Source organism: Dermochelys coriacea, chromosome 2 (assembly GCF_009764565.3).
Source record: "Dermochelys coriacea isolate rDerCor1 chromosome 2, rDerCor1.pri.v4, whole genome shotgun sequence".
Taxonomy (NCBI): Eukaryota; Metazoa; Chordata; order Testudines; family Dermochelyidae; genus Dermochelys; species Dermochelys coriacea.
Genome location: NC_050069.1, coordinates 253,087,534 through 253,102,430, shown reverse-complemented (window position 1 = coordinate 253,102,430; position 14,897 = coordinate 253,087,534). Strand labels below are relative to the sequence as shown.

General features: G+C 43.5%; 1 protein-coding gene across 5 annotated transcripts in view; it reads left to right on the top strand.

Annotated features, from left to right (window-relative positions):
- Window positions 1-14,897, top strand: part of RBM33 (RNA binding motif protein 33) — a 152,622-nt gene that overhangs the window by 13,128 nt on the left and 124,597 nt on the right. For all 5 annotated transcript variants that reach the window (XM_038388525.2, XM_038388524.2, XM_043509648.1 and 2 more), the window contains exons 3-4: window positions 7,614-7,662; window positions 13,231-13,307. In XM_038388525.2, the coding sequence (XP_038244453.1) occupies window positions 7,614-7,662; window positions 13,231-13,307 (126 nt within the window). The remainder of the gene's footprint in view (window positions 1-7,613; window positions 7,663-13,230; window positions 13,308-14,897) is intronic.

Genomic DNA, 14,897 nt, shown 5'->3' with positions numbered 1-14,897 from the left:
TTTGTGCCTGCTTTTCTAAACTTGGACCATGTCATATAATAGAATTTTATGACTTTGCATACAATTTTGCCACACACATTTTACCAGGACAGCAATGATCAGCAAATTATGAGTTTTCAAATGATACCTCACAAGGCGTATTTTGTACAGAATTTATCATAATCTTGTGAAAAGAGTGAACATAAGGGTACAGACTGTCACACCAGCACAGGACTTGATGCTCCCACCTCTGACACAAGCCTTGAACCTGCACAACTCTGCAATATTATAATGAGCATTGCAAACGAACCTCTGGTATTTGCAGAGCCTCAAGAAGAGCTGAAGGGAATGTGATGATTCCCTGAATCTGGAGGGCAGATTGCTGTGGGACATAATGAGAACCAATTCAACATTGGTGGTAGCGTTCATGGAGCAGCTTCAAACATTGGAGTGCTGCTTCTGGGCCTGAGAAACGAACACTTACTGGTGGGATTGCATCATAATGCAGGCGTGGGGTGACAAGCTGCAGCTGCAGAACTTTTGGATGTGCAAGGCCACATTCTTGGATTTGTGTGATAAGTCTTACCCCAGATCTCCAGCACAGGAACACAAAAATGAGAGCTGCTTTGTCAGTGGAGAAGTGAGTGGTGATCACACTGTGGAAACTTGTAATGATGGATTGGCTGTTAATTGCCTCCTCTATACAGAATTGTGACTCATAGCAATGTGCAGGACATAATTGATGGTTTTGCAGAAGTGGGGTTTCTGAACTCTCGTGAAGTGGCAGACAGCACACACATCCCTATTTCGGTACCAGATCACCCTGCCACAGAGTACATCAACAGAAAGGGCTATTTTTCTATGGTTATGCAAGTGCTGGTGGATCATCTGCAATACTTTATCACAGGGGCAGGCAAACTTTTTGTCAGGTTTCTGAAATTGTATGGAGGGCCGCTTAGGGGAGGCTGTGCCTCCCCAAACAGCCAGGCATGGCCCATCCCCTGCCCCCTATCCGACCCCCCCCCCCGCTTCTCGCCGCCTGACGGCTCCCCAGGACGACTGCCCCTGGAACCTCTGCCCATAACTGCTCTCGCCACCCCATCCAACCCCCCTTCCTTCCTGACTGCCCCCCCGGGACCCCTTCCCCATCCAACCACCCCTTCTCCCTGACCACCCTGGACTCCTTGCCACTAATTGCCCCTAACTGCCCCCCCACGCCCCATTCGTGCAGCAGAGGGCACTGAGCCACACCAGGCTCTGCAGCCCTGCCGTCCAGAGCATTGCACTGCGCGGCGGTGAGGCTGAGGGGGCGGGGGGACAGCCCTCCAGGCCAGGAACTCAGGGGCTGGGCAGGACAGTCCCGGGGGCTGGATGTGGCCCACCTCTGCTTTATCTAGATCAATGTTGCCTTGTCGGGGAAGGTGCTTGATGCTTGCATCTTTAAGAACCCAGGACAGTTCAGAAAACTACAAGCAGGGACCTTCTTTCCTGAACAGATGATTACCATTGGCAATGTTGACATGCCAATAGGTTTTTTGGGAGACCCAGCCTACACTTCACTCCCCTGGCTCATGAAGCTGTACACCAGCTACCTCAATAGCACCAATGAAAGATTAAGCTACTTCTCAGCAGATGGAGAAGAACAGTTGAATGTGCTTTTGGTAGGCTGAAAGGTGCTGGCGCTGTTTACTCACAAGATTGAATCTCAGACAGAAAATTATCCCAATTGTTATAGCTGCCTGCTGCGTCCTGCATAATGTCAGTGAAGCAAAGAGGAAGAGTTGCCACCAGGGCGGAGTGCAGAGGTGGAGTGGCTGTCTGAGTTTGAACAGCCAGACACAAGGGCCATCAGAAGAGCTCAATGTGGAGCTCTATGGCTCAGGGAGGCTTTGAAAGAGCACTTCAACAGAGAGCCACAATAATGGGTTGTAGTGTACTCTGCTCTATCTGGCCCTGCAGTTTGGGGGCCTGTTACAAATTATGTGGTGCTTGCTGCACATCTATCAATATAACATTGGCAATGCACCTATTAATTTTATGGTGCTTGCTGTACATTTATGATTTAGGCTGTTGTGACAACTCATAGGATCAGTGACAGTGTACAATACCAGCTGTGTGGGTGCTTTCACTACTTTAGGCATTCTGCAACATATGTTGGGAACTAATAAAGATGAATTATTTTCCAAACAATTCAGTTTTATATACTAATGAAAATACCTAAAAATAATTCTGTGCAAGTTAAAAACAGATACATTAAAACCTTACTACATTTATGGAACAGAGCTTAAAGAACAGAAAGAAACATTCATTTCCATTTTAGCTACACATGCATCAAGCATGGCACTCACAGGTCACTGTATGTATATTGTTCTTAATGTCCGCCAGTGTGGAGCGGTAGGGGAAGGGAGGTGGCCCTGGTGCCATGTGGAATGTTGTGGGAGGGGGTTGCAGAGAGGTGCTATATTGGAGTTCTCCATGGACTGCACAGGCAGGTGAACCTGGGATTGTTGAATCTGTAGGTCTGCAAGAGTCTGCAGTATCCGTGTTTTCACCTGGAGAAGTCCCATTACTTCCAGGTGCATCTCCCTCTAAAGTTTTAAACAGGATGTGTTTATTGACTGTTCTGCTTCAGAGTACTTGTGCTCAGCAGCTGTAGTGAGTATGGCCTTTCAGGGATGAGAGAAATGAGGGAGTTGCTCGATGGCATGAATTTGAGTACAGGGCAATTGCATTGAATAGTGGTGGTATTTTCCATAGGTGGTGGTAATTTTAGCTGATATCTCACCCATGAGGGTAACAAAGACATAGAGCACAGCTGCTGCACGCATCCCAAAGCCACCCAGGCTCGTATGCTGTTAATCTGTTTACTGCATTGGTGCAATCTATAGATATTGTTGATTGGCGTGGGAAAGTGTCATACTGCAGAGGAAGAAATAAGGCAGCCCTACCTAGAAACCTTTGGGAGAAGATTGCTGTGTACTTCCATGGAAGCTTCATCGAGATCTCTCAGAAGGATTCAAAGGACATTCTCCTGAGAGATAATCAGTGTTCCTCATGCCCTCCACCCCTGGCCTAACTTTACAGGGACATAAAAAGCAGATAAAAGCTCTAGTTCTTCATTGAACCACTACCTCTTCTCGTACAATTAGAGTAATGAAAAGTCGATAGCTATGTCTTTCTAAGTTGGGGGTGCCATCACTGTGATGGGAAACAAATTTACACATTTAACCAAGGTTTCTTCCTCTGCATCAGGCTTGCCTAATGCTTGACTGGACTGCAGTGGAGTCTCAAACAGGTCCTGGCCTCCGATCTCATGTCCCCCTCCTCTTCCTCCTCCACTTTCTCCCTATTCATGTCAGGGGCCTGTGACTTGGGCTCTTCAGAGGTATCCATGCTGGTGTGTGGCGTGGTGATGGGGTCTCCCCCCCAAGTATTGCATGATCTCTTTGTAAAAGTGGCAGTTCATGACTCAGCACTGAATCAACTCTTGGCCTCCCTGTCCTTCTCATGTGCCTGCCACAGTTCCTTCACTTCCGTATGGGACTGCTACTGCTCTCTGTCAGACCCTTTCTCCTGCACCTCCTGTGCAATCTGCTTATAGATGTCCATGTTTCTACTGCTAGTCCATAGCTGTGCTTTCACAGCCTCTTCTCCCCACAGACACAGGAGATCCAGTATCTCCTGTGTACTCCAATCTGGAACGTGGAGCCAGCTGGGCAGTTTCACACAACAATGGAAAGTTGCTCAGTGTGCTTGCCAAGATGGACAATCGGGAAAAGGCATTTCAAAATTTGCAGGGTTTTAAAGGGATGGGGTGTGTGGCTTCCGGTCACCGTAACCCGTGGGCAGTGGAATTAGCAATTGTGACCAATGTGGTTACTGTTGGGCATTGTGAGAGAGCTGCTGGAGAACTGTTAAGGTTGACATAGGTAATTCAGTATCTACACGTGTGCTACGTTGACCCCGATACATTGACCATGGCTCAGTGCTGCTCAGGGAGATGGTGTTACTATGTCAGTGTAATGGAGAGATTACATTGGTGGTAGACGTTTAAGTGTAGACACATGCACAGCTAGGTTGACGCAAGGCAGCTTATGTTGATCTAACTTTGTAGTGTAGACCAGGCTAAGCAGTTTTGTTTGAGCTATTGCCCTGAAAGTGCAGCAGTTACCACCTACTAACTTTTTACTTGCCTTCCAAAGTAATTGTCTCCCCTTCTGCTGTTGCTCAAGAGAGGAAGGAGGGGAGTTTTACTCCCTTGTGAGAGAAAAGGCAAGTAGGAATCCAAGGTTTCCCATTTTGCTGCCTTTGCTTTTAGTAGATAGTGAAAAGGAAAGGAGTACTTGTGGCACCTTAGAGACTAACAAATTTATTAGAGCATAAGCTTTTGTGAGCTACAGCTCACTTCATCAGATGTAGCTCACGAAAGCTTATGCTCTAATAAATTTATTAGTCTCTAAGGTGCCACAAGTCTCCTTTTCTTTTTACGGATACAGACTAACACGGCTGCTACTCTGAAACCAGTAGATAGTGAGAAGATCTGATTTTTCACTACAGTTTACTTCCACTGAGAGTGACTAGGTGACCTTCTCGAGGTTGGCCAGTACTTCTTCCTGTCCCACCCAGCTGCCACTGTAACTGCAGGGTTTTAAGAAGCATTGTGCTGCTATTGTGATGAAATGAGGGCATTGTTTGCCATGAGCTTCTTGTTACGGTAAAACTCCACTTATAATGAAGCTTTTTTTTTTTTGGTTAGAAATGGGGAAACACTAATTTTTTTAGTAAGGAGTTAAGGTATATGAAGGTTCAGGTTTTGAGGTGAGCTAATCCATTTCTTTAAATGTAAATAGCCTCTTCATTGTGCTTCATGAATTTATTTTACTTCACTTTATATTTTAATTATATGAAGCAGTAACTTTCCAGCATTAATTGAAAAATACAGTTGTGATCAGTTTTGTTCGTACAAATTGGACGTTTTTTTAATTGTAGTTACTTCCAGGTGCTTATAATTTTAAGATTAACTATACTATTTAGTCATGAAGGTCACAGCAGTCACAGATTCCTCCCTGACTTCTTTGGCTTCAGCTCTCAGAGGCTGAAGCTTGGGCTGGGGCCATATGCTCCTGCCATCCACACATCCCCCAGTGGTGGTGGGTCTTGTGCTGTCAGTCTCCACCGCCACCACTCCAGATCCTGCACCCCCAGCCGGAGCCCTCACTCCCCTTCTGTACCCCAACCGCCTGCTCCAGCCTGGTGAAAGTGAGGGATGGAGGGGAGATGGAGTGAGCGGGGGTGGGGCCTCAGAGAAGGGGCAGGGTGGGAGCAGGGCCTCGGGGTGGGGGTTTTCGGTTTTGTGCGATTAGAAAGTTGGCAACCCTAACCCCCCTATGCTTCATCTCTGGTAGTTTTGATCATCTCCCATGGCTTCCACCCTTTTGGGTCGCTACTTGGCTGAATCCCATCCTCCCCACCATGAAGCCCTTTTGAATTCTTAGATCACCTTACCCTTCCTTGGATATTGGAGCATGGTAACCAGGAGCTGGAGCACCTCTGTTACTTTGGAAGAGATATAGGGAGCAATCCAGAATGCAAAATAAGACAAGGTTCTGGAAAATTGTTTCCAATTAGAATTTTAACAACGCCCTTTTTTTTTTTTTTTTTTTTAAACACTTGCCTCCTTGATGCGGTTTGGCTTTAAATTCTACTGGATCCATTTCCTTTACAGAGGTCTGTGCCTCTGTACATAAAGGGGCCTAATTTCTGGTCACTTTACTGTGGGTGCACAAGACAGGTATCTCCTATACCCACTCTTGTTTGATATTGCTACTGAACCTTTAGCAATCGGTTTGTTAATATACGGGTATTCATGGGATGAAGTTTGAGAACAGCAAGCATAAATGAATGTTGTATTCTGATAATCCCTTATTTATTGCTGAACTGAAATCTCTTCCTCATCTTTTGACGTTTTAAGAATATTTTTTGAACATTGTCGGGTAGTAAAACTACCTTATCCTTTTCTAAGGGCTGCTTTTGGTACCAGCTTTAGTCCTGGAATTTTCATTGGGCTTCAGCTGAGTTGAAATACCTATTCTATATTCCCAATCAACTCTCAGATCTAGCAAGTGTAATTTGGATCTGCAGCTAGACTTACTGGCAAATAATTTGGAAAAATGTCTAGTGCTTAACCATTTCACTATGGGCTTGATTAAATATTAAGATGAATGTTCTACTTTGGTTGTTCCCTCCCTGTTTATATATCCCAAACTTACTTTACTGTAATTTATGGGCTGTTACTGATTTCCTTTGTGGGAGAAGGTAAAAAAGCCAAGTTTTCTTCTCAAGCTCTGCCTGCCAGACATCTAAGGGTAGATTCTTATTCCTTAACACTAAGGCATATTCTGAATCCTTTATGCAAACTTTCAGAATCAGGGCTTGGAGAGCCTAATGTTGACACTTACAGAATGGGAACTTCATTTCCCTCCTATTGTTGTGTTTTGGGATCTACATGTTACTGTCTCTTCCCCTTGTTCTCTATGCCACTGGAAAGATCTGGGCAGATTTAGGAAGGGCCCTAAAGTTTCTCACCACATGCAAAAGTGGTTCTTTGGGGGCAACCCGGAACTTAGTTATGGGAAAGAGGTTATGGGCAAGTCTACGCTACAAAATTAAGTCCACTTAAGTTACCTCAACTTACTGCCACTGCAGTATTTAAATCGGTTTTTCATGTCCACACTATGCTCCCTCTGTCAGCGGTGCACGTCCTCACCAGGAGTGTGTCCGCTGATTTAATGTCGGCATGGGGCATTGTGGGGTGCTGAAAGCCAGAGCCCTGCTGCCTGGGGTGCTGACAGCTGTCAGGCAGCAACAGGCAACATAAGCAACACAATGTCTACATGGACACTGTGTCAAGCTAACTACATCGACCTAAGCACTACTCCTCTCACAAAGGTGGAGTAAAGTCAGTGTAGTAGGCAACTTACATTGGTGTAAGCTACATTTTAGTATAGACGCTTAGAGAGAGGTTGATAAAAGCTGCCTTATGTCGACCTAACTCTGTAGCCTACACAAGGCTTATAATGTGAAAGGAGTGGCATGAACAAAAGCATTCAAACTCTCCCAGCTTTGAACAAATCTCTTCAAAGGGAAGGAGTCTTTTTTCCCCAAGATTTCTCTTACCCTCCAAATGCAAGTTCTTCTCACTCGTCAGCTGTTCATACTGGGTCTAATGGACTACCAGGAATGTTAGTTTCTTTGTGCCTCCTTAGTGGCTTAATCAAGAAGAATTACAGAGATGAAGGGCATGAAGATCTCCACATATAGGGAATTGGATTTGAGTATTTTGATTTGACTGTCTTTGGAAAATTGGCTTATAAAAGACTCCAACAACTTGAAAACATCCACCCTTCCTTAATTTAGAAGTTTAGTGCTTGTCCCTTACATAATGTAAACCTCTTTCCTGAGTAGTCATATTAATGTGCTATATATTTTATCAAATAAAAAGCATTGTGGATTCAGTAACAATGCTCCTCTGACCAATATTGAAATTACTGTATTCAGTAATTATTCCAGAAAAAAATATATTTTTCTTCATGTGTGTGATATGGGTACTCTTAATATTCACTTATATTTTCCAGTGAACTTGAAGATGATTTACTTGGAGAGGATTTGCTTGCTGGTAAAAAGGTAAGAAATAAGCATGTTTAATGTATGCCTAATAATTCATTACAATTTTAAATCTGAACCTATATTTTACTCGCAACTCATGCTGTCATATTATATGACCATTTATAAATCATCAAGGATCTCCTATTTATCTGGGTAAAGTCAACTTAAATACAGAAATCTGAAAGAATCTCAAAACAATTCTTGCAGTCCACTATGAAAGACAGCACAAACAATAGCAGACCTTTTAAATATCTACATATATCACTATCACCTAGATCATCTAAACAGTAAACGTGGCTGGAGAAATTCCAACAGCTACTTTCAGTGAAAAAAAAAAAACTGATTTGTCAAAATTGAAACATTTTGCAGAGATGGTTCAATTTCAGCTAAATTCCTCTGGACCGCAGGGCTTTCGGTGTCTGTGACTCTGGGGCACCCTGCCTTGCGGATTGCCCCAGTGCTTCATTCCCTTTTGCAGAGAATTTCTAAACGTTTTGGTTTTGTTCCACATCAGAACCAATCCTTTGTGGAATGGAATTACTGTTCACCCAGTTCTACTCGCCAGTCCAGAGAGAATGAGGAATACTTGTGGCACCTTAGAGACTAACACATTTATTTTGCCCACGAAAGCTTATCCTCGTTCTTTTTGCTGATACAGACTAACAGGGCTACCACTCTGAGTCCAAAGAGGTGGTTCTCAACACCAGTTTCTTCTTGGCTTATTCTATCACTTAAGCAGTGCAAAAACAACACTTTCCTGATGCTATCCAACATTCCTCTCTCCTCTTCCTGAGGGCTGGCCTACACTAAAGCTGTAAGTCGACCAAAGTTACGTCAACTTCAGTTGCATAAGTTACATAACTGAATTGGACATAACTCCCACACCGCGCTCTATCGACGGGAGACACTGTCCCTCTGACTTACCTTCTACCTCTCAGGGAGGTGGAGTACAGATGTCGACAGGAGAGCGCTCTGCTATTGCAGTAGTGCTGATTTAGCTGTAAGTATAGACAAGCCCTGAGACCGATTCCAACAGTCCTTTCCTTCTTGATTCCTTCCAATCTGAGATACCAGTGCAGCTTCTACAACCAGTGAACTGCAACTCTTCTCTATCAGGCATGCACAGGGTAGGGGAAAGGCAGGCAGCAGCCCGGGCTAATAGCCACTCCCACTTCTTTCTGTGCATCGGGCAACTACTAGGCAATGGCTTTGTCCTTCTCCCAGTAGGAAAATCCCTAATATCAGTTACTGGGGGGACAGATAGTGCTGAAAGGTCAGATCCAGATGGAGGGCTGCAAGGAGTACTGGACATCTAGGGGTCCCTGCATCATAGACTCCTGACTCCTGGAGAGAGAGACATCCATTCCCAACACCAAACTTCCTGTGATGGGCCAAAAACAGAATTTACTTGCTTAATCAGGCTTACTCTGTCTGCTGGAGAGAGTGGGGCTTCTCTTCATTAACGATCTGGAGGATGGAGTGGATTGCACCCTCAGCAAGTTTGCAGAGGACACTAAACTGGGAGGAGTGGTAGATAGCTGGAGGGTAGGCATAGGGTTCAGAGTGACCTAGACAAATTGGAGGATTGGGCCAAAAGAAATCTGATGAGGTTCAACAAGGACAAGAGCAGAGTCCTGCACTTAGGACGAAAGAATCCCATGCCCGGCTACAGACTAGGGACCAAGCTAGGCAGCAGTTCTGCAGAAAAGGACCTAGGGGTTACAGTGGACGAGAAGCTGGATCTGAGTCAACTGTGTGCCCTTGTTGCCAAGAAGGCTAATGGCATTTTGGGCTGTTGAAGTAGGAGCATTGCCAGCAGAACGAGAGACATGATCATTCCCCTCTATTTGAAATTGGTGAGGCCTCATCTGGAATACTGTGTCCAGTTTTGGGCCCCACACTACAAGAAGGATGTGGGAAAATTGGAAAGAGTCCAGCAGAGGGCAACAGAAATGATTAGGGGACTGGAGCACATGACTTATTAGGAGAGGCTGAGGGAAATGGGATAATTTAGTCTGCTGAAGAGAAGAATGAGGGGGGTTTGACAGCTGCTTTCAACTACCTGAAAGGGGGTTCCAAAGAGGATGGATCTAGACTGTTCTCAGTGGTAGCAAATGACAGAACAAGGAGTAATGGTCTCATGTTGCAGTGGGGGAGATTTAGGTTGGATATTAGGAAAAACTTTTTCACTGGGAGGGTGGGGAAGTACTGAAATGGGTTACCTAGGGAGGAGGTGGAATCGCTTTCCTTAGAGGTTTTTAAGGTCAGGCTTGACAAAGCCCTGGCTGGGATGATTTAGTTGGGGATTTTTGAGCAGGGGGTTGGACTAGATGAGCTCTTGAGGTCCCTTCCAACCCTGATATTCTATGATTCTATGACTAGGAAGAGAGACTAGAAAAAGAGGAGGCTACTCTGTTAAATACTAAGAAAACAAAATTAAAAAGAGAAATTGTTTTCTGAACATTTTATTCACAGCAGGAGAATAGATTTTATGATATAACTTCATGTTAAACAGACCTCAAGTACCACTGGAAAATCTGGCTCTCTTTGGGTGCATTTTTAGTGGTTTTTACCATAATTATTAGTTTAATTCCATTCACAATAGAATTTGTGATTAGTTCTTTTAAGATGATAGGAATAATACCTAGATAGGAAATCCTTGCTATAATAAATTGGTGAAAAAATGTCTCTCAGAATGGTCAGAGTTAGACAAATATGTTAATCCAAATGTGAATAAATTTTAATCCATCATACAGGCAATGCAGGATTTCTTTTCAAAGTTACCTACTTACTCCTGGGGGAATTCTGCACAATGCAGAATTTTGCAGAAATTAAGTGTGTGCAGAATTTCCTTTTCCCCACAGAAATGGGCTGCAGTGCTGTTAACTGCCACTAGGGGCTGCTGGACCCTGCAGACCCCAGCTCGCACATAGAAGAGACTGCCAAGGGGAGGGGGAGGGAGCTGGAGAGTTCCTGGCAGCTGCCGTTCTCAGCATGCCCTGAGGAAAGGAGAAGGCAGCGTGCAAGAAACTCCGTGCAAGCCTGGGACTGAGCATCAGGTTTCTCTCCCTCTGCATCGGATGCATCCGATGAAGTGAGCTGTAGCTCACGAAAGCTTATGCTCTAATAAATTTTAGTCTCTAAGGTGCCACAAGTACTCCTTTTCTTTTTGTGAATACAGACTAACATGGCTGCTACTCTGAAACCTGTATTGTTACAGACATACTTGCTGACAGGTATTTTGAAAAAAAAAATTACCAAAAAAATTGAAACTGGCATGATTGTCGTGTTATTTCGACAAATAACATTTGCAGAGTTTTAAAATATTGTGTGCAGAATTTTTTATTTTTTTGGCACAGAATGCCCCCAGGAGTACCTATTGTTGTGCTTTGTGCAGTCTTATTTTAAATTTTTCAAGTGGCAGGACTCCCACCACTCTGTGAGATACTGTTCAACAGCCTAATAACAAATCTTTTGGGAAGTTATTTCACTGATATTAAACCTAAATTGGTTTCTTCTTAATCTCAACCCATTACTTATAGCTAAACCCACCTTTGTTTAATTTTTAATGCTTTTACTACTTTGAGAGGATGGGAATACTGTCACTTAGCCAAGCTATGTGTAGTTAGTTCTTTTTAGTTAGTCACTCATTGTTACAGATAAATAGAACAGTTGATAGCACGGCTAGCAAACTGGAAGCAGTTCAGAGAAGGGCAGCAAAAATTACATACTTCTGAGTACTTTTTTTCTGTTCTTTGAACTCCTTCCTATTGCCCATATTTCTAACCTTTCTAGATCCTTTCCAATTTGTCTCTCCCAAGTTGGTATCCTTGAGAAATAGCAGTAACATGATGTTTACTCCCACCTTGTGGCATGCTACTAGATTATTTAAGTTGTTTATAAGAAGGCACTTAATACCAACTCTTCTGATACTCCACTAAACACCTCCCCCACCTCATTACATTGCTGGTTGAGGACAGGCCCAACAAAGAAAACAACAGAACGCCACTAGCCATCACCTTCAGCCCCCAACTAAAACCTCTCCAACGCATCATCAAGGATCTACAACCTATCCTGAAGGACGACCCATCACTCTCACAGATCTTGGGAGACAGACCAGTCCTTGCTTACAGACAGCCCCCCAATCTGAAGCAAATACTCACCAGCAACCACACACCACACAACAGAACCACTAACCCAGGAACCTATCCTTGCAACAAAGCCCGTTGCTAACTCTGTCCACATATCTATTCAGGGGATACCATCATAGGGCCTAATCACATCAGCCACACTATCAGAGGCTCGTTCACCTGCGCATCTACCAATGTGATATATGCCATCATGTGCCAGCAATGCCCCTCTGCCATGTACATTGGCCAAACTGGACAGTCTCTACGTAAAAGAATGAATGGACACAAATCAGACGTCAAGAATTATAACATTCAAAAACCAGTTGGAGAACACTTCAATCTCTCTGGTCACTCGATCACAGACCTAAGAGTGGCTATACTTCAACAAAAAAGCTTCAAAAACAGACTCCAACGAGAGACTGCTGAATTGGAATTAATTTGCAAACTGGATACAATTAACTTAGGCTTGAATAGAGACTGGGAATGGATGAGTCATTACACAAAGTAAAACTATTTCCCCATGGTATTTCTCCCCCCCACCCCCCCACTGTTCCTCTGATATTCTTGTTAACTGCTGGAATTAGCCTACCTTGCTTGTCACCATGAAAGGTTTTCCTCCTTCCTCCCCCCCCCCCCCCCCCCCCCCCCCGCTGCTGGTGATGGCTTATCTTAAGTGATCACTCTCCTTACAGTGTGTATGATAAACCCATTGTTTCATGTTCTCTGTGTGTGTGTGTATATAAATCTCTCCTGCATTTTCCACCAAATGCATCCGATGAAGTGAGCTGCAGCTCACGAAAGCTTATGCTCAAATAAATTTGTTAGTCTCTAAGGTGCCACGGGTACTCCTTTTCTTTTTGCGAATACAGACTAACACGGCTGCTACTCTGAAACCTACCTTTAGTTTGTCTTTCAGCCAGTTTTCAGTCCCTGTGGCAGTGTTGAAAACTAAGCCAATTGGAATGAATTTTGCAAGTTTTCATGAGACTATATCAAATGCTTCACTGAAATTTAGGTTTCAGAGTAGCATCCGTGTTAGTCTGTATTCGCAAAAAGAAAATGAGTACTTGTGGCACCTTAGAGACTAACAAATTTATTTGAGCATAAGCTTTTGTGAGCTACAGCTCACTTCATCCGATGCATCCGATGAAGTGAGCTGTAGCTCACAAAAGCTTATGCTCAAATAAATTTTAGTCTCTAAGGTGCCACAAGTACTCATTTTCTTTTTATTGAAATTTAGATATGTTGTCTTCTACATCATTCCTTTCATCAGCTGATTATAGAATTCTTTCAAAAAGCAATCAAATTCGACCAGACTTTTTCATTGTCAACATGTTGCTTATTGCCATATTCTTTTATTGGAGTTTTTATAGAACCTTTTACTTTGCTTTTGTTTCATAAATACTGTGTTTTAAAAAAAGTCATGAACATTTGTTCTTGTTTTATTACAATCTAGAATCAGTCAGACTTGTCAGATGAAGAACTGAATGATGATCTTCTACAGAGTGACAATGAAGATGAACAAAATTTCAGGTATGTGTTCTTTGTTTTCTAAATGTTATGGATTAATTAATGTTTAACTAAGTTGCTGCTAAATGACATAGGTAAGTTATTAGAGAGACAAGGTGGGTGAGGTAATATCTTTTGTTGGACCAACTTCTGTTGGTGAAAGAGACAAGCTTTTAAGCTTACACAGAGCTCTCCTTCAGGTCAAGGAAGTTACTTAGGCCATGTCTATGCTACAAAATTTTGGTGATGTAACTTATGTCAGCATGGAGCCATCATAATCATTAAATCGCTTGTGTGTGCGCACACTTGGCTCCTTATGTTTTTGGTGCACGTCCTTACCAGGAGCACTTGTATCGTTTGTATTGTCATTGTATTAGTGTGGAGCATTATGGGATGGCCAGTAACAGTCAACATAAGCAGTGTAGTGTCTACACTGACATTGCATCAATCTAATCACGTTGACCATGACTCTACGCTGCTCAAGGAGGTGGTGTTACTAAATGGGCATAAGAGACACTTGCATTGCCAGGAGCCAAATTTAAGTGAAGACGCTTCCGCAGCTAGGTTGACCCAACCCTGTAGTGTAGACCAGGCTCTGGAGTGTCACAGCTAAATACAAGATGAAACAGATTGTTAGACATAAAGAGTTAGCACATGCTGCAAGAGACAATTCAAGGTGAAGTGGGCAGTTAATACCTTTGAATTCCTAGGAGAAATAGGAATACATGATTTTAGAAAAGGTTATAGATTTAAGCTCCCAGGCTCATTTTTTGATGGTGTTGTGTAGGTTTCCTGGAACCCACTAGCCCTCCTTTGTCCCATGACTGCAAAAGTGTTAACTGTCCGCTTCACCTTGAATGGTCTCTTGCAACATGTGTTAACTCATATGCTAAGCAATCTATTCAACCTTGTATTTAGCTATTGACACTCTGAGTACCTTTCTTGAACTGGAAGAAGAGCTCTGCAAACTCAGGCTATCTCTACACAGCCACTTTCAGCGCTAAAACTTTAGTCATTCAGGGGTGTGAAAAAATGCCCCCTCCCCCACCCCCCCCGCGACAAAAGTTTGAGTGCTGAAAAGCGCCAGTATAGACAGTGCTTTATCGCTGGGAGCAGTGCTGCCAGCAATAAAGCTACCACCCCTCTTTCGGGGTGGTTATTTTTTATCGCTGGGAGAGTTCTCCCCCCCAGCGATAAAGCGTGACTACACTGCCCACATCACAGTGCTGCCGCAGCCGTGCTGTAACGTGGGCAGTGTAGACATACCCTCAGAAGCTTGTCTCTTTCCCCACAGAAGATAATATCTCACCCATCTTATCTCTCTAATATCCGGGGAGCAGCACAGCTACAACTACACTGCAACCAATAGGTATTCTCACTGACTTTTAATGGAGTGCTAGGCTTCAGGAATGCAAGATATTCAGGTAATCATTGTACTTGTAATTCTACATAGTAAAACCTGTTCATCAAAATCAATCCTTGCAAAAATTTCCATGTGCCAGGATAAGATTGTATCTGCATTATTTGCTTTGAAATGCTTTCCCTTGTATATGGATATATCTGACATTTTTTTTGTATAAACCAAACAGGTTTCTACTGTATTTATGGCTGAGA